The 25,926-nt window shown below is 36.6% G+C and overlaps 2 protein-coding genes across 2 annotated transcripts; one reads left to right on the top strand and one right to left on the bottom strand.

Annotated features, from left to right (window-relative positions):
* Positions 1 to 2,412: 2,412 nt before the first annotated feature.
* On the bottom strand, positions 2,413 to 9,324 carry LOC139141511 (para-nitrobenzyl esterase-like). The gene is made up of 5 exons (XM_070711104.1): positions 9,087 to 9,324; positions 8,017 to 8,161; positions 4,546 to 5,468; positions 3,396 to 3,482; positions 2,413 to 2,936 (listed from the first exon to the last, which is right to left on the bottom strand). The coding sequence occupies exons 1-5, from the start codon at positions 9,322 to 9,324 to the stop codon at positions 2,413 to 2,415; spliced, it is 1,917 nt and encodes a 638-aa protein (XP_070567205.1).
* A 5,809-nt stretch (positions 9,325 to 15,133) lies between these two features.
* Positions 15,134 to 16,627, top strand: LOC139141510 (cell adhesion molecule 2-like). Its single transcript, XM_070711103.1, has one exon. The coding sequence runs from the start codon at positions 15,134 to 15,136 to the stop codon at positions 16,625 to 16,627; it is 1,494 nt and encodes a 497-aa protein (XP_070567204.1).
* The last annotated feature ends 9,299 nt before the right edge of the window (positions 16,628 to 25,926 follow it).

Here is a 25,926-nt window from a genome sequence, read left to right as displayed (position 1 = left end):
CCATCTTGTGTTGAAACTGATCTTCCATACTTGCATAATGCCATTAAAAAGTACACATTCATATTCATATTATATTACAACAATGAGTTATTGTCGATAAAGCTTTATATTTAACCTATCATTGAGACATGACCTTGCTTCAACAATTTGTAGATTAGAGCTCAATGACCGCAAAGTGTGTTGATATAAGTGCGAGAGCTTGGCATAAACCTTGAGAAAAAGATCTTCTACTGTAACAATATTACTAAAATTTTAAAGTTATGATCACATTCAAATAATCCTTATTTACACGGTGGGAACTTCATTTCAAATTGCAATTTTGTTGTATGCCATTTTGACAAGTAAAATATGAAAATTTTGAACAATTTGACCATGGCAAAATAGAGTAATACCCTTCCCTCAAATGTTCAAAACAGGTAAAAAAACGAAGCCCGAAAATCTGGTAATTTGCATAAATTTACATTTCAAAATTTCATCTTTTTAGAGCGGCTGAGTTAAAATATGTTATTTTCATCAAGCTGATTCAGAAAACGTAATCAGAATAAGTACAGATTACAGAATACGTACAAGAAGAGAAAAAGTAAAGGGGGAAGTTCCTTCTGTTAAAATCATTCAAGTTATATTTTGAGGGTATAAAGACTGTAGGTAAGGCATTTCACACTTTAGACACTTGAGAGTGAAACGTACGTTGACCAGCTGTTGAAATACATCATGGCATATAACAGTCCTGGCGATACGCACACCGTGTATTATGGTATTGCATATTGCTAGTGAGAGTAAATAAGCTCGATAAATAGTGTGGACAATTTCCATTCATACATTTAATTAAACATCAAAATGACCGTAAAATAAAAAATACGCTGTCAAATTAACATATTAAGAGATGAGAATAAATCTTTTGATTGAAAATCAAAGGGAGTTTGAAAAGTATACGTTATGCTCGTTCATGGAGAATGGAATATCAAACTTAGGTGACAAATTCCGAAATTGAGTGAAGTTGCAAGAATATGATATGTTTGCCCTTTTGTCCTTTAAAAAAATATAGTTGAATTATTTTCCGTAACATTCATATGCATTTCACAGAAAAATTTAATTTCAATGGAATTTTAGCCCTTATTTTGTTTTCTGAATTGTTTTGTATAGTGCGAAATCCGTCAAAGGATCTCGATAGACTGAGGCATTTCCGATTAAATGAAAAACTGCGATAAATTTACATCATATTGATCAGTTTTGTTCGTTAGTAGCACCGAGCGTTAAAATTTCAGTTGACAATTTCATCATTTTTAAAATGCATGTCATTCACATCTGAACCTTTCCTTGTATAAGAAAATACGTCGAGTTAATTTAACATCCCTTTTTGTCGGACAATGTATTTGGAAACCTCTTTATAAAAATGTTGGTGTTGGGTTTGGGGGGAGGGCGGAAGCCATTGTTGAGGTAACATTTTATAACCATTTTATCTATTTCAGTGTATTCTTTCGAAGGTTTCTGTTTCCCGGAGTAATTATGTCAATCATATATCAACTGTGTTTTGGAATATCTTGCTGTGTTTTGGCATCGCTTTGGTAATTTCGTGCAATTGATGCTAGGTACATCTGACATAGTATGACAGGAATATGTGAATCATCGAGCCTAACTTTGCTGTCACTATTTTAATAATATTCACGTGATTCACCTACCACATAATCACCAAAATCATGCATATACTCCGATCATTCACAACATCTTCTCCAGCAACTTTGCCAGCAACCACTAAGTGACAAAATTCAGTTGTCCACAATGAGGCTGGATTTCACACTAATACAGGCTGTGTTCACAAGTTGAAGTTGTATACAAAGTAAAACACGATACTATTAACCCTTTGAGTGCCGTTATTTTTTCCCACCAAAATTTTATTGCCACATTTTTACAATTTTTTATGAATTTTCTGAAATATTTTGATAATTGTGGACCAATTGGACATCACATTTCATTGGCTACAGTTTGTTATCAAAATGTTGACAAAAATCTGCGAAAAATTGACTTGAGTATATTTTCTATAGGTGATAAAAATTGACTTTGGCGCTCAAAGGGTTAAAACGAAAACAATGCAAATATGTCAAATATTACAGATATTCTGAACTCGAGTCATCACGCTAGATAATTGTAAACACCTAAATGTTAAACCAAACAATAAAGACGTTAATATTAAACAAACAAACACCCCGAATGATCACAATTATGGATAACTTTAACATCCCATCATATACTTTTATTTATCCTCGCCGTACTTTGACAGAAAAACTTCTTTCATATGTGTCATGTGATTGTAGATCTCTCTTCGAACAATGACACCGAGATATATATTTTTGAAGATTTATCAAATGTGACACAAACATTGAATAAAGTAATTAGCCTCCCTTCTCAAAAAATTTAAAGCATCGCTGAGTAACGGTAAAACCTATTGTTCATCCAAAATTTGCACTCCTTCTTGTGGTAATCTTCTTGAATTACCATTTCATTGCCAATCAGTGCAACGCTATCCGGTTCTTTCAACCAGTTGAACTCTGGCGGCATCACGCCCTCTTTAGCGAAATACACAATTGCCTGCTGCATCAGGGCCTGGAATTGCATGTCCTCTTTGGTCGGATTTGGAATGTAATACGGAATGAACCCGAAGAATGCATACATGTCCGATGTATGGAAAGCATAGCGAGGTTTCCATGGGAGTCCTGAATCCGAAAACGGTTCCGAAGGCCACCATGTGGATACATAGCGATACACGGGTGATTTCAATGACAAGGAAGCGTGTTCAGCATTCAAGGAATTTCCACAAGTGGCTCTAACATCAGTCGCCATCGTTGTATAAATCAACTCAGGTGTATCCTTTGTCTTGTCATAGGGATAAAGCGACAATGCCTGCACCGTGATGTCTTTGCCAAATGTATCAAGGTGTTCTATCATTACCAACGGAAAATATCAAACAGTAACTTAATGATAAATACATTGCTTGACGATTCATCTTTGTGTGTATCTGTGTATGTGTGTGCGCGCGCGCGTGTATGTCAACTTAATTAAAAATTCTCTAGACACAAAAACACGAATTGAAAAAATTCGTATTTTCTCAATCTCGAACTTGTTGCTGCCTTTGAGAACATGCAAATTTGCGACAAACAACAACAATGCACAGTTGAGAACACTACATGTTGAGAACAACATGGTAAAGACCTTATCATCCAAATACTCTGTACACCAGATGCAAAGAAATAGCACTGTTACGATTGCTCCTTCACAGGAATATCACGAAGGTGAAGCGTCATTATTTTCAAGTACACTATAGTTTTAATTGCCATATGTAAATTCCTGCTGTGGTTTGTGGTTATACTCTTTCTCTTTGTGGGAACATTGCATCTCACCTGCTACGCGACCTTCATACTGAGCCCAAGACCAATTCCGAATCTCTGTCGACAACGGAAAGAAGTCGGTTTCTTGAGCTGTTGTGCCTATATTGAGGAGACAATCAAGCAACAGAGAAATGTCCTTTATATTCTGTGTGCATGTATACTTACAGTGTTAAGTAGGAATAAGAAATTCCAGGTCGAATTGTAAGTATTTTATATTATTGCCTAAATATATATGGGATTATGAGCCCGAGAGCAGGCGACAATTTGCCCGACGCCATATGACAGCAAGTTGTCTCCTGCTGTAAGGGCACATAAATCTATGTATTCTGGCAATAATATTTTTATTACATACCTCTCTACAGGTAACGCTATATGACATTTAGTTGCATGCAGGATATCTCAAACAACTTCACAGTTATCGACCAGCATCAAACAGATTTTAACGAAAGTCAAAATAGCAGTGCTCATTTCCACTCAGAGTGGAAATGAGCACATTCCTTCATCTTTAGGATTACAGCAGAAGCAACAGTTGCCAGTCACTTTCTTGAACTGGGTCGAAATAATTACTCGAATGACCACTGACCTACTAGAATGAACCCTGACCACGGTAACCTTTACACTTTGAATGGACCCCTTTCACCCTGCCATCATTCAAACATCAGTATTCGGGTTTTGATATCATTGAGAAAGTCCTACATTCATTTGTAATTTGCTTCATTGTACTTCTTCGTGAATCAAAAATTATCCCACTAACTTATTGTAATAAATCAATCAATAAATCAATAAATCAATAAATCAATCAGTCAGTCAGTCGGTCAGTCAGTCAGTCCGTCCATCCATCCATCCATCCATCCATCCATCTATCTATCTATCTATCTATCTATCTATCTATCTATCTATCTATCTATCTATCTATCTATCTATCTATCTATCTATCTATCTATCTATCTATCTATCTATCTATCTATCTATCTATCTATCTATCTATCTATCTATCTATCTATCTTCCTCCCTTCTTTCTCTATATATAGTTTCACATGTCTAAATGAAAAGGTTGACAGATATAATAGTCAGTGTTATTTGTAATATTATGAACTTGTGGGTGACTAAAATCAAAGTAGGGCTTGCACGATTTGTTAAGATCGGAGGAGGAAGGGCTTACCTATGACTAGTGGTATATCAGCAGCCTTGCCCTCCTTCCATACTGTTAATGGGTCAAGAGGAATGACCACCCCATCAACAATGCACAACCCACCGCTAAGTAAGCCTTTAATGGGAAGGTCTAGAAATCTCACATCACCCCAATACGGATAGACATCGGTGGGAATAGCACGTAAAACTTCTTCAGGGGTCAGGGAATAAATGCATTCGACGTCGCTACAGTGGGATCTCTCTAGGAACACCAAGTTAGCCTTAGACGCCTCTTCCAAGGTTATTTGAAAATGTGGAGCAGCACTCGACATCCAGGCACGATGGAAAAGTCCCTCGGCGAGAGGAGATACAGATAGTGCCATCACGGAAGTAGCTCCTCCACTTTGTCCAAAGAGAGTAACTAGATCAGGATTGCCACCAAAGTCTTTGATATTATCCCTCACCCATTCCAGTACAAGGATTTGATCCATAAATCCATAATTTCCAGATGTATGGCTGTCTGACTGTTCTGATAAAATATCTAGCGCAAGAAAACCAAATCCGTTCAGCCTGTAGTTAAAGGATACATACACCATGCCTGTATCAATGACTGTTGTAAGGTTGGGATGGTAACCCGCCGACGAAGATCCACTAATCATGAGACCTCCGCCATGAATCCATACCATAACAGGCAAGTTGGCTGAGGTGTCCAGGGAAGGCGTGTAGACATTCAAATACAGGCAATCTTCACTCCGTATAATACCAGGACCTGTAGGCTTTTGAAAACATACCGGTGCAAAATCCAAAGCTTGGAGAGTGCCTGACCAGCAGTTACCACTATCTTTCAGGGAAACGGGTGGTTTCCATCTTAAGTCGTTGATTGGTGTTTTGCGTATGGGATCCCTTTGAAGACATGAACGCCTCTTGTTGATCGACCTGCTATTGGTCCACAGTCTGTTTCAACATAACTCGACCGTTCCCTTAGAGAGTCCGATAGCCATGATTTGGCCCCATCGATGATCTGTTCGTCAAGATCTTCCCCTGTAGTAACATGTGTGATGATCAAATCAGTTGCACACGTTAGACTTAAAGCGACATTGATGGTGATGCGGGTAGACATATTGAATCAGCGAACGATGAAATGTCTGTGGACGACCTTGACGATAAATCACTTCTTATTCAGTCAGACGCTATGGCTCGAATCACATACGCTCTATGTAAATCCCTAAAATATGTTTTCATGGTCATGCTTATTGTAATGTAATGTAATGTAATGTAGTGTAATCCTTTATTGAAATCCTAACGCTAACAGTATCTGGATTTAAATTACAATACAGGTCTCTGTATAATAGAATTGCTGTCTGCAAAAATATTACTTTAAAGATTAAATTCAAACATGATCAAAAATATATATGTATAGACGTATACAAATATAATTAGTGTATGTGTTTTTGTGTGTGTGTCTCATGTCTGTTTGAACAGAGTTGTATCTCGTCATGTAATACAGGTACTGATACAGTGTCCAATCATGGTCTAAAAGCACTGTAAACGGACCAGCGTCACAGCACAGGTACAACGCTGTGTACTGTCTTTGCTGATACAGACTTACACCACAGGGGATGTGACAGGACCAACACTGGGTATAGTGGCCTGAAAGAATATTGTCCCTTCCTGTGACAATCGTTGCTGTCACATTCAAACATGTGGACTGGACCAGAAAGTGTGACGAAAAAGTAATTTTATTCAGGACGCTTTACGACAACTTAAGTCATACGTGAAAATTCAAACCGTGATATGAATAAATATTCTCTGAGACTGTTCTAGAAGGTTTATTATTGACAGCTTGTGACACCAGACTGCAATTTGTACGATCCACCAGTGTAATCCAATAATAGTCTGAATAGTGAACTTAATGTAGTAATATTTGAACATTGCATGGATCGGCATTGCCATCATTTGGAAGAAAATGAAGGAAGAAAATATATCTTAAAACTTTCCAACTGATTTTTTCAAAAGCTGTATTTTTTAAATAAGTCCCAACATGAACGTGGACACAAATACAGACAGAGCAAACACCAGTCTTTTAAACGTATATTTTAAACCAGAATTGGCCATTTGAAGTGTATGGCAACTTAAATAACAAAAGAATAGCTTTTCATTTCACTCAACACTGCGACAAGTCGGCAACTATCAACGTATGTGGTTTTAAAAATACTTTATACCCGCTGTCACAGTTGTGAGTTGCTTTGTAGCTTCCAATGTGTGAAAAGTACTTCTTATCCTTTTAATACCTTAATTAAATAATAGCAAGTGTAAGATATATATTTGCTGTTATATATGGTATTCCCGGATAACTGTGAAACGTGATCATTCCTTTACAATTAAAAACGTCATGTTTTCTTTAATTGCGAAGGGCGCTCTCATGTGTGAGGTACTTAGGTGATGGCCAATTATTGAGATTATTGGCATTATCAAATCTCGGTCATGAAGGATCAGAGAGAACGCTGCAGCTGATCTTCAAGAATACTGCCACTTGTAGATTTTGTGTAAATGACATATTTATCTCTGTATTAGAGGTTCATGAATATGAAAGGAAAATTCATCCTTCCCTTTGGGAGGCGCGCACTCATCTACTATCCAAGCCGGAGGAGGAGGGTGAAAACGGGACATGTATGACATAAACCGGTTCTTAATATTTGTTAACCCTAACAAAAACACAAAATTCAAGAATAAAAACAAACTATGACAAAACTAAAGTTAAAACATCCAATCAAAATAATTCTGGTCTAGAGTGGTGATTTAGATCTCATGAGATCAAAGAAATCAGTTTAACCGATTATTTAAAGAATAAAGAAGCTGCAAAAGTGCGACAGTTCCAACAATATTGTCGCTTGTAACATTTTTTGCGTGTCTAGCGCTCCCATTCAGATCGAAATGTACTAAAATCTTCTTTGTCATAGGTATAGTCATTCGGTGATGACGTCATCGATGAGGAATCTGTAGATAGAGAAATAAATGTAAGAAAACAACAACCCCTGTTTTCAACCCGATCTAAAATTTAAGTTATCAGGATCTGCTGCCCGTTCATATTACTAGTAAGTTACGAGATTGCATTTTGGGATTCTGATAAAAGTCACCTGCATGCTGTCAAGGTAGAATGCGCTCCGGGGACAGATATTCGGACTCTCACACTCTTTAGGCCTACCACTTGTTAGGTTTCTGTTTGAAGCTCTCAGAATACATAATAGTTTCACGGGCTTAGTTTTTTGAAAATCGGACATTTCCCCCAAAGAGGGATGGCACCCATTTTAAAACTCATTTGACAAATATCGGTATATATTAGGCAATTTGTTTGTCTAGAACCACTTTGCTAAGTGACCCCCCGATTTTTATTCTTACTTTAGAAAGAGAACGGTTGCCAATTTGTTTTAGGAAAGTTAACGCAAAATTTTAAGTTTTTCATTTGCTACGTGCAAGCTACCTTAACAAAACAATCACAAACCTTGAGGCGCTGTCGTCCTGTTCCTCACTAGCTGCCAATACGTCATTTCCAGCGTTCAGCAAATTATTCACGATTTGTAGCACATTTTGTGCGACATCCACATCAGTTCCATTGACCTGACAGTCCAGAATTCTGTCAATAATATCTACCGATGTGGATACGTCGTCTGCGTTTTAAAATCCCTTGATTCAGTCGTCAACCTGCTAAGCTGGCCAGACACCACCTCTGCTTGTTCTTCAACGGAAAAAAAACAACTTGTTAGTGAACAAATTTGTTGTGGTTCAGAACGATAATCATGATTTTTTCTTTTCTAATTGTCATAGCTATGAAAAGTACACGAAATATTGTTGTACTCGTTACACATGTACATCTAAATGCGCGCGCTCTAGGGTAAAAACCAGATAGAAAAACGGGTGTTTGATTTTGTCTAGTTGTTGGGCTGAATTCTGCACTACTGCCTTCGTTCTGCGCGAAATTAAGAGCTTTCCACAACAGTGAAAAATCCTCTTTTTAAAATAATAGGCATTCAGTGACTTTCACATGACTAGAATTCACCACACTGATCGCGACAGCTTCAAACAGTGTTTATTCATGACGTCACTTTTACCTGGTTCGATGGTCATATTTGCTATCTTGTTGAAACGTTCTTCTTTAGTTGATTGCGATTCACGTTTACAGCCATCGGTATCAGGTACACTCCATTCTGCTTTTGAAGATGACAAGAGAGAGAGAGAGAGAGAGAGAGAGAGAGAGAGAGAGAGAGAGAGAGAGAGAGAGAGAGAGAGATTCTTTTGATCAAAATGACTCATGCGTTTCTTAAAGTTTGCATACCGAATAAATATGGTCTACCACAGACGACTACACCAAATATAGATTTAGGCCACCATTTTTAATGATGTTTTCAGTTGATTGCTTTGTTCACAATGTACTTTTCAAAGCAGTGGCTTTTAGGGCGTACAACCTACCATTTGCGTCCGATCATGAATTCACTATTCCCGTCTTTTGGGCCGAATGGACAAGGTTGAAATGTATTGTTGTGTTAGATTCCGCTGTCGGCCACTCAACAATACCTTTTTTGTCACTCGTTACTTCTGCTTCACAATGAAGTTTGACGGCTTCCGTGGTTGTTATTGGTTCTGTCATTTGAACCGTACTTTCTCTCGTCGACTTCGGCGCACTTGTTGTTCTTGTAGTAGACGTGAATAGCATTTCAGTTTTCCTGTCTCTAGTTGACGTGGGTGGCGCTGTCGTTGTTTCTCCCTTGGTGGATGTTCTCGATACTAACGCTGTGGTGAGTTTAGTCGACATGGTGGCACCATGGGTGTGTTTCTCGCAGGAGACGTTGCTGGACGCACAGGTATTACTAAAATAGGAAATTCAATCGCATGTATGTATGTATGTATGTATGTATGTATGTATGTATGTATGTATGTATGTATGTATGTATGTATGTATGTATGTATGTATGTATGTATGTATGTATTGTGCTACACAAACACTCACCGGGTGTTATTGGTGATTTCAGTGTCAAATCTGGCGGCCGGAAAAAGTTACACATATCGCCTTGACAACACTGCGTTGCGCATGTGCCACCACGGCCACTTGCGCACTCGCCATAGCTTGCTCCACCTTCCGGACAGCTTGACGAAGGTGAACAAAACTGCTGTAGCTGTGTTGACCCTTCTTCCGACACAAACTCGACAGTTTTGCATCGATCCTGTCAATAAGTTGATTGTAAAAATTTCCAAGTTATAAAGCATGGTAAGTACAATTCAAATACAAAATTACCATTTACTATTTATCTGTGAGTGCTGTGTGACATACTACAGGTGAAAAACAAGGACATGGTAACAAAATCCTCAAATTCATGCTCTTGATTTTTTCTTCGTCATTTGCCGTGCCATTCCAACGCTACCTTCTAACTCCCTACGATGACAAGTGCAGCTCAAATCTCAGTGTCTACATACATTCATGTACATTTTGCTTTTGTTTTTTGTCTTTTTTTGCGGGTTTTTTTTTGTATTGTTTCTCACATTAAGAACAAAATATCACGTAAAATGTTCCTGCTTTTCTGATTTTTTTGTTTCTAACATTTTGTTTCATTTTACATTAAAAATGCCTTGTTTTCGAATTACTATATCTTGTTTAAGTTTGCAATAATTTCTGGAACTGTTTTTTGTAAAAATTCACTTTTAACTTCATTTTCACAATCATTAGGGAAAGACTACATTAACTTGCATGGTACCTGAAACTCGGGTCCTTGCCTGACCAACTCGGGTGACAAACAGAAGACTTTTAATCCCCAAAGTGTGAATGTTCCATTGTTATGTTTATCTTATCCAGCTGGTGCCATTGTAGGAAAGGCAGGTCTGTGAAATTGATCCTCTGATAAGCAAGTAGGGAAGTTAGGGTATTCCTAAGTTAATGGAGCTTTCCCGTAATGAAACAAAACATATCTATATTTGTTACGAATTTTAATCGGCGACAGCTTTAGACAATCATACATGCCTGACAATAAAATGTCTCTTCTAGGTATAGCAATAGTTGTACTTCCTATTTGTGAAAATGAAATTATTTTGTAGCACTGTTGCTGTCATGGCACTTGGAAAAGCGTATGAAAATGGCTCCCTCTTGGGACTGACGAAGGCAGATTAACATATTGCACTAAAAGTTAAAGTAAAAAGAAAAAAGTAAATTTTAGCGCTGAGAGAATATGTTATTGCTGCAATTAATATACCCATCTATGGACGATAATATAATGTTCAATGCAGTTTGGCTTTGTCCGACAAAGCAGATATGTCTATACCCCATTTTAAATATATAATTATAGGTCCTTATACAGGAATAACAGTGTTACAAACTTTGAAAAGCTTGCCTCGATAGTTTGGGTTATATTTATTCCAGTGTTGCAATTCGGTAACAGTAAGGAGACATTTTATTCATTAACATTTGAGCTAAAAATATTGTTTATGATTATAATTGCAATGTAATTCAGATTGTGATGTTCCTTATGTCATACCAGTATATTAATGGCACAAATACTGCGATCTGATAGGTACAGACATAAAAATAACCATGCTATATTCGCAACATAGCACGGTAGTAACAGGTATATGAGATCTCAGCTAGAGAAAAAATTCTGTTCACGCCAGAATTGCCATTCAATATTATTATATAATAGCAAAAAATCACTTCAGCAGCGGGTACACCACTCGCTTTACTCCAGTTCACTACATTTAGTACATCCGTTGTCGCTCGTGCACATATGCTGTGATCTGGTGAAAATCCCATCATATGCCGTCGTCGGATGTGGTTTGATTACAGCCTGATAATTGTTTCGTGTTCGTCACTAATAACGCAAATATGTACACATGCATGAAGGCTGGGATTAACGATATTTCGTTCCACGTTAAAGTTACCATTTATCTAAATTGAAATGCAGTTATTAGGCAAATACAAACGCTGCTCAATCTCAATTTATTTTTGTGGTGGTAGAATAAAATTATTCTTTTGTTTTGATTGCTGTGGTTCTTGTCATTTTACATATCAGACTGTAAAATAAGTTGGGATTACAGTATAAGGGAAACTATCTTTAGGTTTCTTTTTTTCATTTTTCAATCATCGTATTCCATTAGATTTACAAACGCAATGTTATGACAAAGATTCTTGTGCTTGTTTAATCAGATATTTTCATTCTTGTTTTTCTACCCTGTAGTGGCCACATTTTGATATGTTAACATTAGGAAAGCCTGTTGAGACATCATTTCCTTATTTTACACTGTGGCAGTTCTAAACGAACACATGGCCAGTAATTTTGGTCTTGAATAGAATTTTACATTTAATTTAATTTACAGTTATTTCAAATATATTCTGCCTCGTATACTCGGACTTGTGATGCCGACTAATTTGTCATGGTCCTTCATTTGCAAAATAGAACCGCAAAACAAATCGCACCATGTGTATAAATATGTAATAATGCAAATTTGTTAAAGGTACCTTCGGTATTTTCTACTTTTGAATATTTTTCATAACATTTGATCGACATAATTGCATAGATTGACTGTCAAACTGTGACAAAACACCATTTTTTAATTGTTTGTGTGATCCACATATATTCGCTAAACTTTCATCATCCTTCCCATGCAATCCTCTCCTACAAATTATACGAATCGTGCAAATCACGTAAGCTTGACGGTTTTTCGAAATTATTCTTGGTATTTTTCATATCTCTTGCAGTAGAGTAAATTTTACCTGGGTAAATGCTCACCGTTGTACATAGCGATTTAACTTACTATGGTTAATATTACTGTGTCGTCGACGTAAGTGACCGTATGAACACATGATTTAAACGTGGTTATCTCACAGTGATTCAAAAGTCGGCATTGCATCACTTGGCATCAAGTGTCAAAGTGGTCGAAAGACACACCATATTATTGCCCGGTTATCTAATAAATTTGAAAATGATTGTTTACATGCAGTGGTTTCTAAATGACGACGTTCAACCTTCGCAAAATTACTACTCCCCATCTGTTCCTTTCCTCGGCAATGTAGACATGGAAGGGGAGATTTCCCTGTTGCCAGGTGTGTACGACTTAAGTGTAACAAATGCGAAAGGATATTTCCACAATAGCGCATTTATCGAAAATAGACTACAAGTAGTTTCTAAATCACAATGTGGCACTTTGCCCACCCGACAACAAATATCATCCTAAGTCCGCTCCTAAAAAACATTATGCCATTCACAAGGGGATCGGGTGCTGGAGTTAGAATTTTCTTGGTCAAAGAAGGAAAGTAAAAGCCTCCTTCATTTCACTTGGATTGTGTAATGTTCAGAACTGAAGGGAGTTGAGTGACAGTGACAGGGCTACACTAAGTTGTTCCATGCTTTTGGATGAAAGGCCGAAATCAAACAGTCAAATCAGTAATCCCAATGTGTCCAAATCCTATAGCAACATAGAAATTACAGAAAGTCACATGCCGGTAAAAGCGTATGATTTAAAATGTCATATCTCAGCAGAGCCAGCGCAGGATATTCATTGTAGTTTTTCATGGAAAATAGACAAGTTTAAAATCACGTTTTGTCTGGCTGGCAGTGTATTTTACCCATCATAAAAACAGTTTCCACAGTGCACACCTCAGACAACTAATTGATAAAGTGAAGGAACATTCTTCGACATGTCACTCACAAGACTATAATTCTAAAGTTGGGTTTTTCTCCAAAACGGATACAAAATAAAGACTGCACCACATTGTAGTAATTGTCTTGTTGAGTATGAATGAACTTTGACAGAAAGCGACAATGGTATCCACATCCTACATATTGTCTTCTATGAAAGGGATAGCGACAACACTTCATAACACTGCTAAAATTTCATCTTCTTTGATAAGCTCTGAGATGACATCATCGTGTAAAACATTACCGATCCAAACTGCCACATCATCGGCACAAACAAAAACGATTTATAATTACGAAGTGAAGCCAAATGAGATGAGTCATTATCTCGCATACATCTTCACAGTCTTGATTGGTCTTTTGATTGTGATTCTACTAACAATCACAGTATAGGGTGTGCCCGGATAAAGACCACCGCACTCAAAGACAAATCGAGTGAGCACACTTAGCAACCTCTAAACATGTAGGAATCCCATGGTTATAGCACCCTAAATATTGCAGGAAGCAATGCATTATCAGGTATTACGGAGCAAAGCTAGCGTTGACCTAAGTTCCTGAACGGTGGCATCTGCAAGATTGTTGCAAAGTTGAGTTGCGCTTGAATTCAGCCACAACAGTACATCGATTAAAGCAAACGATAGCGTGAAGACAGATATCTCTGATGTCAGCTACGCCAATATCTGTAAACTCGAGTCCAATAAAACGATGTCTTTAAGGTTAACGAGAAATGAAATTATATTAAAACATTTAGAAAATAGAACAAAATCCCTCCTACATGTATATTATAAATAAAAGCATTTGGGTATATTATGGTGGGTACTGGAGAATAAAATATTCACCAATTTACAAAACACTTAAACTTAATTTGGTGAAATCACATACAAATAGAAACAGACTGGCAACGGGTATTGCTCAAGGCATGAAGCGGTTACGTAAATCATCCATGTTCGCCTCGCCTCAGGTAGCTCTCGCCTCGCTTTTCCGAAGAGTGCCGACCATGCACCCTTCGGTAGTTTCCGGATTTTCGCTAATTTTTAAGCGAAAGTATATTCGGCAAAGCTTGTGTATTGTTGTCATGTGGTGCTGAGTGGAATCGGCATGTTGGCGAAAACGGGAAAGTTTTGAGCTTCGGAAAGTGAGTTTACAATTTTAAAAATTCCTCTCACATTTTTTTGAATATATAATGAGTGTGTTTCAACCAAATTTGAAAATCTTCTATCGATACTGTCTGGTTTTACTCAATGGTTTACGGTCAGTCATATCGTCTTTTAAAAGTTGGTCATTGAAGGACGTGTTTATGAAACTGCGGGCGTGTTATGTTTTGATTGGCGTGAAGCAGTGTTTCTGCCCTGAGAGTTCACAAGATAAGTATGGTTGCTACGCGACTGGCAGCACGATGCCATCTCGTCGTACTTTTTGCATAATCTCGTGCAATTATCAACCACGAACAAAGGTCTAAAAAAATCTAACACCTTTGAAGCTCATTTTAATATAAAAAAGGCCATAGTCTACCGAGACGACCATGGAACAAAAGCCATGCCGCGTTGCTGGTCTGTTTCTTCTATTTGTCTGTGGTGAAATGCATGACGTAGTTGTAAATGACTTTCAAATTGAATATGCTTGAAAACAACATGGTCATTTTGTGTGCAGCTGTATTTTAACAAGAATGTCATTTAATTTGCTCTTATTTGCAAGACTAGTCATTCCCGCCAAATTTTCGAAATTTTTCTACTTCCCTATAAGAAAACTGTTATCGCTATTGCAGATGCCGTTTCGTTGTTTCCGTACTTTACAGCTTTCATTTTTTCCAGTGCGGAATAAGGTAACCTGATCACTTTGAGGAAAACGATCACAGACTGTGCTAAATTACATTGTTAACTGTATGATAGACTCGTAACATTGTTGGATGTACAACAGTGAGACTCAGAATCTGGGGAGATCAGCATGAAGCTCGTGAATGTACTCCCGTTGTTTGTTCTCGTGTTGTTTGGAGTCTTGAACGTGACTGCAAGAATACAGTTTAGACACGGCGGAGAGCCCATGGACATGACAGTTTTGCAGGGTGAGTCTGCGTATTTTCGTTGCTATATCGACGGCATAGATGACAATACAAGATACAGAATAGACTGGAATATCAAGGGTCGGTGGTTTACTTCACATGATTTGGATAGTGTTCACAAATATTACGTTTCAACCGGTTCAATACCAGGAGCGATGCTCATCGTTAAAACCAGTGATTCAAGTGACCGTGGTTCTTATTACTGTGCTGTCTATGTAGATGGTCGTGTACAGATGTATTCTAAAGCTGGATATCTCAACGTAATTCAAAAACCATCGTTTCAGCATCCCTTTGCTTCAAGTGTCACAGTCGTTGAAGGACAAAGTGTGGTGCTACATTGCCGCATCCAAAACTTTGAAGTTCGTCGATTCAACGTGAGTTGGTTTCGAAATTATGCTCAGCTTTCACAAAATAATCGTATCAGTGATCCAAATGTGTCCCAGTCCTACGGCATCATACAAACTATAGGACGGTACAGGCCAACCAGAGCGTATGATTTAAAAATAACAGATGTCAGCAGAGCCAACCAAGGATATTTCCATTGTGGCGTATTCATGGGAAGTAGACAAGTTTTAAAATCAAACTTTGTCTGGCTTAATGTACTTTATCCACCCGACAAGCAGTATCCACTGTGCTCCCCAAAGACACCTAGCTTATACAGCCTAGGGGACACTCTTCGAACGACGTGTCACTCACAAGGAGGGAATTCACAAATTGGATTTTACTGGATTAAGGATAGAAAAATACAACCTGCAACACATAGTGGCGATTACCTTGTTGAGAACGAATGGAATTTGACAGAAAGCGACAACGGTACTTATATACGGTGTTCTATGAGAGGGCCGGCGATTTTGGATGAAAGACAATGTACTATTGGTCCAATAAGAATACACAATGACTCAGGAAGTTCTGATATTGCTACGAAAGCAATGCATGACACTGACAAAATTTTATCGAATTCTCCTAAGATAAGCTCTGAGCTGACATTATCCATTACAACAACACTGTCGAAAGTGACCACGTCACCAGTACAGACAAGATCGCTTCATTTCGAGGTGAAACCAAACAAGATAATGAGGAATCACCTCACATACATCTTAACAGTCTTGATCAGTTTTTTGATTGTGGTCGTTATAACAATCACTGCAGTGTGTGTCCGGTCGAAGAAAACCAGTGTCAAAGATAACGCAATTGAAGCCATAAATAAGAATGATTCCGATAGTTGCAAGGTCACCAACGCTGGCGTCGAAGACAACATGCATTATGAAGCATTGCGGATCAATGTCAACAGCGACACAGCCCACTATGAGAAATTGTCCTTCCCTGCAGTGGCAACGGATCCAGCAACCAGAAAAGCAAAGGCAACACAAGAAATCTAGACATGTAGAGGGATCATTATACACTGAACGTGGCCTTTAGCAAAGTAACAGTTTCGCTATGACTGACGCTTCAACGTTCGGGGGAACAATCCGTGATTTATTTTGAATTACAGCATCCAAAATAACTAGATTGAGAGAATGATTTTAACACATTTAACGGAGATGCAGTTTCTCCACTTTCGTTTATATATCGTCGAAACCTTTAACATGTACCTCGCAATTTGACATTTTGTAAGAATATCTCCAATTTAAACAATTTCCTTAAACAATAAGAATAAGTTGCCAACACCAAATAATTTTGAATTTTTTGAATAATTTTTCTTTAAGGTACTATTCCAATACAGTTTGAATACGGCTAGTTTTCAATCGGGTTCGAACCCACAACATACGGCATCAGTCGCCTAGCGGAGAGGCCACAGAGAGAACCGCTCGGCTAAATCTCCACTCCCAAAAAAGAGTGGTTCAATAGCTGGCTAAGTTGTTACATTTTTCTGACTGAGACCGCTCCACACGTTGTAGAGTTCGTGAAGCACTCACGCACGCATACTCACTATCACACATCGCACATACAAACTTTATCGAGGCGAAGAAACGAATTTCATCGCTTTAACTGGGCGAACGATAACCTCGGGGACAATTCTGTCCACCAGCAGAGTTACCAACCCAGGGTAGAAAATACGGCTAGTTTTCAATCGGGTTCGAACCCACAACATACGGCATTAGTCGCCTAGCGGAGAGGCCACAGAGAGAACCGCTCGGCTAAATTTAGATAGAAAGTTGCCGTTTTTCCATCGACAGTCGCTAGTCAGAAGTACAACAAGGATATTGTTTCATGGTTAATATTTTGACTGGTTTAGCCGTTAAGTTAGAATCAATTATTGTAAGTGATGAAAATATTAATCGTACATTATTGTTACCGATAGTTTATCACATGTCTAAACTATACAGGTTACGATTCACGATTTTCAATTTTAAACGAACACTTAAAACTTTGATGTTATCAACTTTGCTATGAGTCATTTGCATCGGTTTCGAAATCTTCGATGTCCTTCAGTAGAATATATATTGGTTTCCCTTCCATCCTCTCAATACTTCTGACTGTACAATTATGCATTCTGAACTCCCAGTCTATACTTCGTAAGATACAACACTGGACGAATGCACTTTTCAATGATTTTAGAACTGACTGTAAGCTCCTTTAAGAGGATGGTGGCCAAAATTGAAACTTTGATGTATACGACATACCTTTCAATAGAACATTATGGAACATTCAATGAAAGCCAAATACCTAAAAGCAGATTTGCGCACTCTGATCACTCCTATTCAAGATTCATTATTGGTCATTTTACTCTCATCATCATCTGCCACGATGACGTGGGGTGTATGTGTACTCCAGTGTTGCATGTTGGTAACAGTAAGGAGCTCTATTCCTAGCATTATTCAGTTATGTACAAGTAAAGACTTGATTCGTTGCAGTGTAATTAAATTTGCAACATTACTTTCGGTATGCTGAAAAAATGTTTCACAGTACCGAAAAAAAATGGATGAACGCAGGCCCTGGAGATGATATATTTCGATCAGTAAATTACAGAACTATATCCATCTTAAGAGAAATGAATGTACAGTAAGTTTTCGATCGCTTCGAACTTACAACGTGCGGCACCCAGTCACCTAGCGGAGACGCTACAGTCAAAACCGCTAGGCAAATCCCCCGTCTCAAATAAAGTGGTTCAATAATCCGAACTAAGATGTTACAATTTTTCTGACTGCAGCCCCTCCTCACGCTGAAGAATTCATGACGAACTCGTACTCATTTACTCGCTAACACACAAAACTCGTTATCAAAGCAATGGATACACGTCGCTTGACTGGGCGAAAGACATAGGCCGTGGGCTAGAGGGGGTCTACGTGCACCCCTCCCACAGGATAACAAACCTGTATTTTTCAGAAGCCTTGGGATCCCTAGAATACGAAATGGAATTTTAACAGAAAAAATATAGGAATGAAATAGCTGTTATGGTCATGTTTTGAAGGGTACCGCAAAATCATGATTTTCCAAGCCAAATGCGTTTTCGTCAAATCTGTCTTCTTGTAAGTCATGTGCTGAGCTCGTTTTTAATATAACCTCACTTGTTTGGTATCATTAGAAAGATAATTCATTCTTCTTTAAGATGACATATTGTACTATGCAATATCGTCAACACTTTTTGTCAAATATAACCAAAACTTACCCTTACCCAAAATTTAACATTGCAAATTACAGTAAATCTCAAATTCTACCAATTTTTTAGCTAGGCATAATAAAAAATGCAATGTTTTGTCTGAAATCTGTTTTATTTGATACAGAAACATGTAAGAAATATAAAATAGACTTTTAACAGAAAAAATATTGGGAATCTACAGCTGTAACAGTCATATTTTGAAGGGTACCGCAAAATAACAGTGTTGCAGATTTGCATGCATTTTTGGTAAACTGTCTTCCTGTAAGTTATCTGCTGAGCTTGTTTTTGAATATAACCTGGCTTGTTAGGTATCATTAGAAAGATAATTTACTAATCTTTAGAATGATATATTGTAACATGCAATATCTTCTATAGTTATCATGATATATAACCAAAACTTACCCCATACCCCAAAGTTTACATTGAAAATTTCAGTCATAGCTAAAACCAAATTCTACAATTTTTTTAGCTAGAAACAAAAAATCTGGCCGTTTTTGCTATTAAATCTATTTTATTTGGTACAGGGACATGTCAAAAATATCAAATGGACTTTTAACAGAAAAAATATTGGGAATCTACAGCTGTAACAGTCATATTTTGAAGGGTACCGCAAAATCACAGTGTAGCAGATTCGCATGCATTTTTGTTAAACTGTCTTTCTATAAGTTATCTGCTGAGCTTGTTTTTGAATATAACCTGGCTTGTTAGGTATCATTAGAAAGATAATATACTATTCTTTAGAATGATATATTGTAACATGCAATATCTTCTATAGTTTTCATGATATATAACCAAAACTTACCCCATACCCCAAACTTTACATTGAAAATTTCAGTCATAGCTAAAACCAAATTCTACAATTTTTTTAGCTTGACACAAAAAATCTGGCCGTTTTTGCTATTAAATCTATTTTATTTGGTACAGAGACATGTCAGAAATATCAAATAGACTTTTAACAGAAAAAATATTAGGAATCTACAGCTGTAACAGTCATATTTTGAAGGGTACCGCAAAATAACAGTGTTGCATATTTGCATGCATTTTTGTTAAACTGTCTTCCTGTAAGTTATCTGTTGAGTCTGTTTTTGAATATAACCTAGCTTATTAGGTATCATAAGAAAGATAATTTACTAATCTTTAGAATGACATATTGTAACATGCAATATCTTCTATAGTTTTCATTGTATATAACCAATACTTACCCCATACCCCAAAGTTTACATTGAAAATTTCAGTCATAGCTAAAACCAAATTCTACAATTTTTTTAGCTAGAAACAAAAATCTGGCCGTTTTTGCTATTAAATCTGTTTTATTTGGTACAGGAACATGTCAGAAATATGAAATAGACTTTTAACAGAAAGAATATTGGGATTCTATGGCTGTAACAGGCATATTCTGTCGAGTACTGCAAAATCACAGCAGTGCAGTCTCATATGTGTTTTTGTTAACTTTGTCCCATTGTAGGTCATCTGCTGCGCTTATTTTATAACATAACCATGTTTATTTGGTACCATTGAAAAGCTAATTTACTAGTTTTTAAAATGACATATTGTTATATGCCATATCTTATATAGTTTTCATGGAATATGACGAAAACTTACCCCATACGACAAAGTTTATATCGAAATTAACTTTCGTAGCTATCGTCAAATTCTACCAATTTTCTAGCTAGACATAACAAATAAGGCAATGCTGTATATAAAATCTTTTTATTTGGTACTGGGGAATGTCAGAAATATGAAATAGACTTTTAACAGAAAGATATTGGGACTCTACAGCTGTAACAGTCATATTTTGAAGGGTCTCGCAAAATCCACAGTATTGAAAACTCGATTGCTTTGTTGTTAAATCTGTCTTCTTATAAGTCATCTGCTGACCTTGATTTTTGACATAACCTGGCTTGTTAGGTATCAATAGAAAGGTAATTTAATAGTTTTTAAAATGACATATTGTAATATGGAATGTCTTGTTTAGGTTTCATGAAATAGGACCAAAGCTTACCCCATACCCCAAGGTTTACACAGCAAATTACTGCAAATCTGAAACTCTACATTTTTTTACAATTTATTAACTTTACATACCAAAGGCAATGCTTGTATGCAATCTATGAATTTCTTTTTGTTGTTAAAAAAATATGTTATAAATATGAAATTAACTTTTAACAGGAACATAATATGATTTTGTAGCCTTTTGGATCATATTTGGAAGGGTACCCAGGTATCAGGGCAAATTTGCCGAAACACATACATTTGCAATATATGGGTTCCCCCTCCAAAAATGATCCAAGTGGCTACTAAATTGTATCATCTTCCCGTTAAAAGTTAATTTTATACTTGTGACATACTTTGTAACAAATAAATCAGATTTTAAATAAGAATTGCCTTTTGTATTATGTGCAGCAAAAAATGGTAGAATTTAAGATGAGCCGTAATTGCGATTTGAACTTTTTGGGTATGGGGTAAAGTTTGACCATATTCCAGGATAAATATGAATGACATTGTATATTACAATATGTCATCTTAAAGAAGAATAAATTGTCCTACTAATGATACCTCACAAGCCAGGTTGTGTCACAAAATAAGTTCAGCAGATGACTTACAAGAAGAAGAATTTAACAAAAAGGTGCCAGTTTGCGGTACTGCGATTTTGCATTTCCCTTCAAAATATGGCTGTTACAACTATACAGTCCAAATATTTTTTCTGTTAAAAGTCTATTTCACATTTCTGACATGACCCAGTACCATATACAACAGATTTAATACCGAAACAGAGCTATTTTAATCATGTCTAGCTACAAATTCACGGAAATTGATCACGTTATCTATGACAGTACTTTCAATATAAACCTTGGGGTATGGGGTACGTTTTGGTCATATTCCATGAAAACTATACAAGATATTGCCTGTTACAATATTTCATTGTAAATACCAGTTAATTACCTCTCCAAACAAACCCGGTTATAATCAATAACAAGGTCAGTAGACGACTTATAAGATGACAGATTCAACAAACACGCATGCGAATCAGGAATACTGAGATTTTGCTGTACCCTTAAAAATACAGCTGTTACAGCTATGAATCCCAATATTTTTTCTGTTAAAAGTTCATTCATATTTCTGATATGGCCAAGTACAAATAAAACAGATTTCATACAAAAATTGCCTAATTTTTTATGTCTGCGCAAAAATTGCTTGAATTTGACATTAGATATGACAGTAGTTTTCGATGTAAATTTTGGGGTATGGGGTAAGTTTTGGTCATATTTCATAAAAATCTGTACAAGATATTGCATGTTACAGTATGTCATTTTAAAAAGTAGTAAATAATCTTACTAATGATACCTATCAACTTACATTATATTCTATAAGAAGCTCAGCAGATGACTTACAAGACGATAGATTCAACAAAAATGCACGCAAGTCAGGAATACTGAGATTTTGCTGTACCCTTCAAATCTGACTGTTACAACTACAGAATTCCAATCTTTTTTCTGTTAAAAGTCTATTTTATATTTTGACATGACCCACTACCAAATGAAATAGATTTCATACAAAAAAATGCCTGATTTTATATGTCTAGGTAAAGAAAATGGTAGAATTTGATTTTAGCTAAGACTGCAGTTTTCAATGTAAATTTTGGGGTATGGGGTAAGTTTTGGTCATATTTCATGAAAACTACAGAAGATATTGCATGTTACAATATGTCATTCTGAAGACTAGTACATTATCTTTCTAATGACACCTAATAAGCCAGGTTATATTCAAAAACAGAACCAACAGATGACTTATAAAAGACAGATTTAACAAAAATGCATGCAAATCTGCAACACTGATATTTTGCAGTACCCTTCAAAATATGACTGCTACAGTTGTAGAGTCCTAATATTTTTCTGTTTAAAGTCTATTTCATATTTCTCACATGTCTCTGTACCAAATAAAATAGATTTAATAGCAAAACCGGCCAGATTTTTTGTGTCAAGCTAAAAAAAATGGTAGAATTTGGTTTTAGCTATGACTGAAATTTTCAATGTAAACTTTGGGGTATGGGGTAAGTTTTGGTTATATATCATGAAAACTACATAAGATATTGCATGTTACAATATGTCATTCTAAAGATTAGTACATTATCTTTCTAATAATACCTAACAAGCCAGGTTATATTCAAAAACAAGCTCAGCAGATAACTTATAAGAAGACAAATTTAACAAAAAGACATGCAAATCTGCCACACTGTGATTTTGCGGTACCCTTCAAAATATGACCGCTACAACTGTAGAGTCCCAATATTTTTTCTGTTAAAAGTCTATTTCATATTTCTGACATGTCCCTGTACCAAATAAAATAGATTTAATAGCAAAAACGGCCAGATTTTTTGTAAAACGGCCAGATTTTATATGTCTACGTAAAAAAAATGGTAGAATTTGGTTTTAGCTATGACTGAAATTTTCAATGTAAACTTTGGGGTATGGGGTAAGTTTTGGTTATATATCATGAAAACTATAGAAGATATTGCATGTTACAATACGTCATTATAAAGGTTAGTACATTATCTTTCTAATGATACCTAACAAGCCAGGTTATATTCAAAACCAAGCTCAGCAGATAACTTATAGGAAGACAGTTTTAACAAAAATGCATGCAAATCTGCAACACTGTTATTTTGCGGTACCCTTCAAAATATGACTGTTATAGCTGTAGATTCCCAATATTTTTTCTGTTAAAAGTCTATTTTATATTTCTGACATGTTTCTGTATCAAATAAAACAGATTTCAGACAAAACATTGCATTTTTTATTATGCCTAGCTAAAAAATTGGTAGAATTTGAGATTTACTGTAATTTGCAATGTTAAATTTTGGGGTAAGGGGTAAGTTTTGGTTATATTTGACAAAAAGTGTTGACGATATTGCATAGTACAATATGTCATCTTAAAGAAGAATGAATTATCTTTCTAATGATACTAAACAAGTGAGGTTATATTAAAAACGAGCTCAGCACATGACTTACAAGAAGACAGATTTGACGAAAACGCATTTGGCTTGGAAAATCATGATTTTGCGGTACCCTTCAAACATGACCATAACAGCTATTCCTCCCTATATTTTTTCTGTTAAAATTCCATTTCGTATTCTAGGGATCCCAAGGCTTCTGAAAAATACAGGTTTGTTATCCTGTGGGAGGGGTGCACGTAGACCCCCTCTAGCCCACGGACTAACAGTCTCAGGGACATGCAATTACACCCGTGGCCACTTTAGTGTTGATCAAGCCTGTCTGGTGCAAGCAGAAATTCTGTCTGCAGAAGGGTGATAAAACGGTTACTTTACCCTGTATCAGTGGTGATAATGATCCTACTATCGGTACCCCTTGGACACGCCGATTAGCCTGAAATTACGGAGTGATTATAAAATACACTGTATACAAATGATGTTGACCACAGCATTTGCCCTATCAGTATTTAGTTTCAGGTAAAACTCATGTGTTTCAAATGCAGTCAGTGTTGCAGAACATCACACATTTTGTGTCGATTTCAATATTGCATTAATGAATACCAACGATACTACAGCGTGTATCGCAAGTGTCGTGTTCAGACTTTGTTCAGACGCGGGAATTGAGAAAATGCCACTGAGAAAATGTTAGCAATTAAATTACAGACATCGCCCGTCTTGACTGCAAAACTTTCGAAATAAACATTCACTTGCACTAAGCCATGTTTCTTTCCTACAAACCGTGAATAAATGTACCCCAATTTCACTTGGTAAGAGAGAAAAGGTAAGAGTAAAGTACAGTCGGGGTAGCATCTTACATGTACATGTATTCACATGTGTATAACCATATGAACGACACTTTTCTCATTCCGGTTGAAGGGAACCTGTCCTGATACATGTATATCTCTACCAAACTTTTCTGGCTCCCTCCACGCTTATCTTAAAACGGTCGCTTGCTTAATTTTTGTAGCTCCTTGTGGTACCTCGCTAGATGCCAAATTGCCACCACAATGTCTTATATTTTGAACAATCAAGCTGCTGTATGATATTCACGACCGTTGTTATTGATGTTCATTGTCGGAGGGCAGACTTACAGCGTGTCTACAGTGCAGTGTTGTGATCGATTTGAATTGGGTAGGCGAGACATTTTAGTAGAACGTTATCTCAATCCTAACAGTGGGGTGCCGATAGTGAACCTTACATTTATTACACCGACCACCACTTTGTTTCGTTTATACAAACAGAATTTCTGCTTGCACCAGACAGGCTTAATCAACACTAAAGTGGCCACGGGTGTAAAAACGCTGGTGGAATTCAATTGAAATTCTTAGAGACAACCACCTGTCAAATCACAAAAACCAAAACAATATAAGGAAAAGACATTTTCTATTTCTCTCTTTCTGATCATCATTTCTATCAGTTTTACATACGCTGTCACTTGACGCAGACTCTTATCTGGTTCAACCAGATATTTACATTTCCTTTTTTCTCCTCCGTGTGATAATCACGTTGATGTGTAACATCAGAGAGAGTGAATTGTAAACATATAAGTGTATATCCTGCTAGGACACTATTTCCTTATTGGACAACGTCGGCTCAATATAAAAGACTAAGGTCCAGAACAACATTTTTCATTCACAGTAATATCAAACTATATTCACTCTAGTTCACTCCGACTTAAAATGTCGATTGGCCGGTCACGTTTTCCTATTCCTGGCTTGATACTCGCAAGTGTATATATATATATATATATATATATATATATATATATATATATATATATATATATATATATATTATATATATATATATATATATATATGACGACATCGTTTCCCAAAATAGATTTTTATTTCCTTATTTGTACTTCCTTTTACTGCATTTCTCAACTACTGTGGTGATGAATAGTGTTTAAAATGCAAAGGATGGCGTCTATAAAGTGAACTAAGAATTAATCGACACGGGTATATTCAACGTAGATTCAGCAGCCTTGCTCTTATTTATATTGTCCAATTTTAAATCTATTCATAAGACTTCAGAACTACAAATACACTTCAGCAAATGACCAAAGAATGTTGAGGGCGAGCTCGCAT

This window comes from Ptychodera flava, chromosome 10 (genome assembly GCF_041260155.1).
Source record: "Ptychodera flava strain L36383 chromosome 10, AS_Pfla_20210202, whole genome shotgun sequence".
Classification (NCBI taxonomy): Eukaryota; Metazoa; Hemichordata; class Enteropneusta; family Ptychoderidae; genus Ptychodera; species Ptychodera flava.
The sequence above is the reverse complement of the archived record's forward strand: the minus strand, read 5'-3'. Positions and strand labels throughout refer to the sequence as shown.

Coding starts and splice junctions, on each gene's coding strand:
- LOC139141511 (XM_070711104.1), bottom strand. CDS start 9,324: ATGTCGACTAAACTCACCACAGCGTTAGTATCGAGAACATCCACCAAG. Junction 8,162..9,086: donor AGTAACGAGTGACAAAAAAG/GTATTGTTGAGT, acceptor CCACATCGGTAG/ATATTATTGACAGAATTCTG. Junction 2,937..3,395: donor GTATGAAGGTCGCGTAGCAG/GTGAGATGCAAT, acceptor TGGTAATGATAG/AACACCTTGATACATTTGGC.
- LOC139141510 (XM_070711103.1), top strand. CDS start 15,134: ATGAAGCTCGTGAATGTACTCCCGTTGTTTGTTCTCGTGTTGTTTGGA.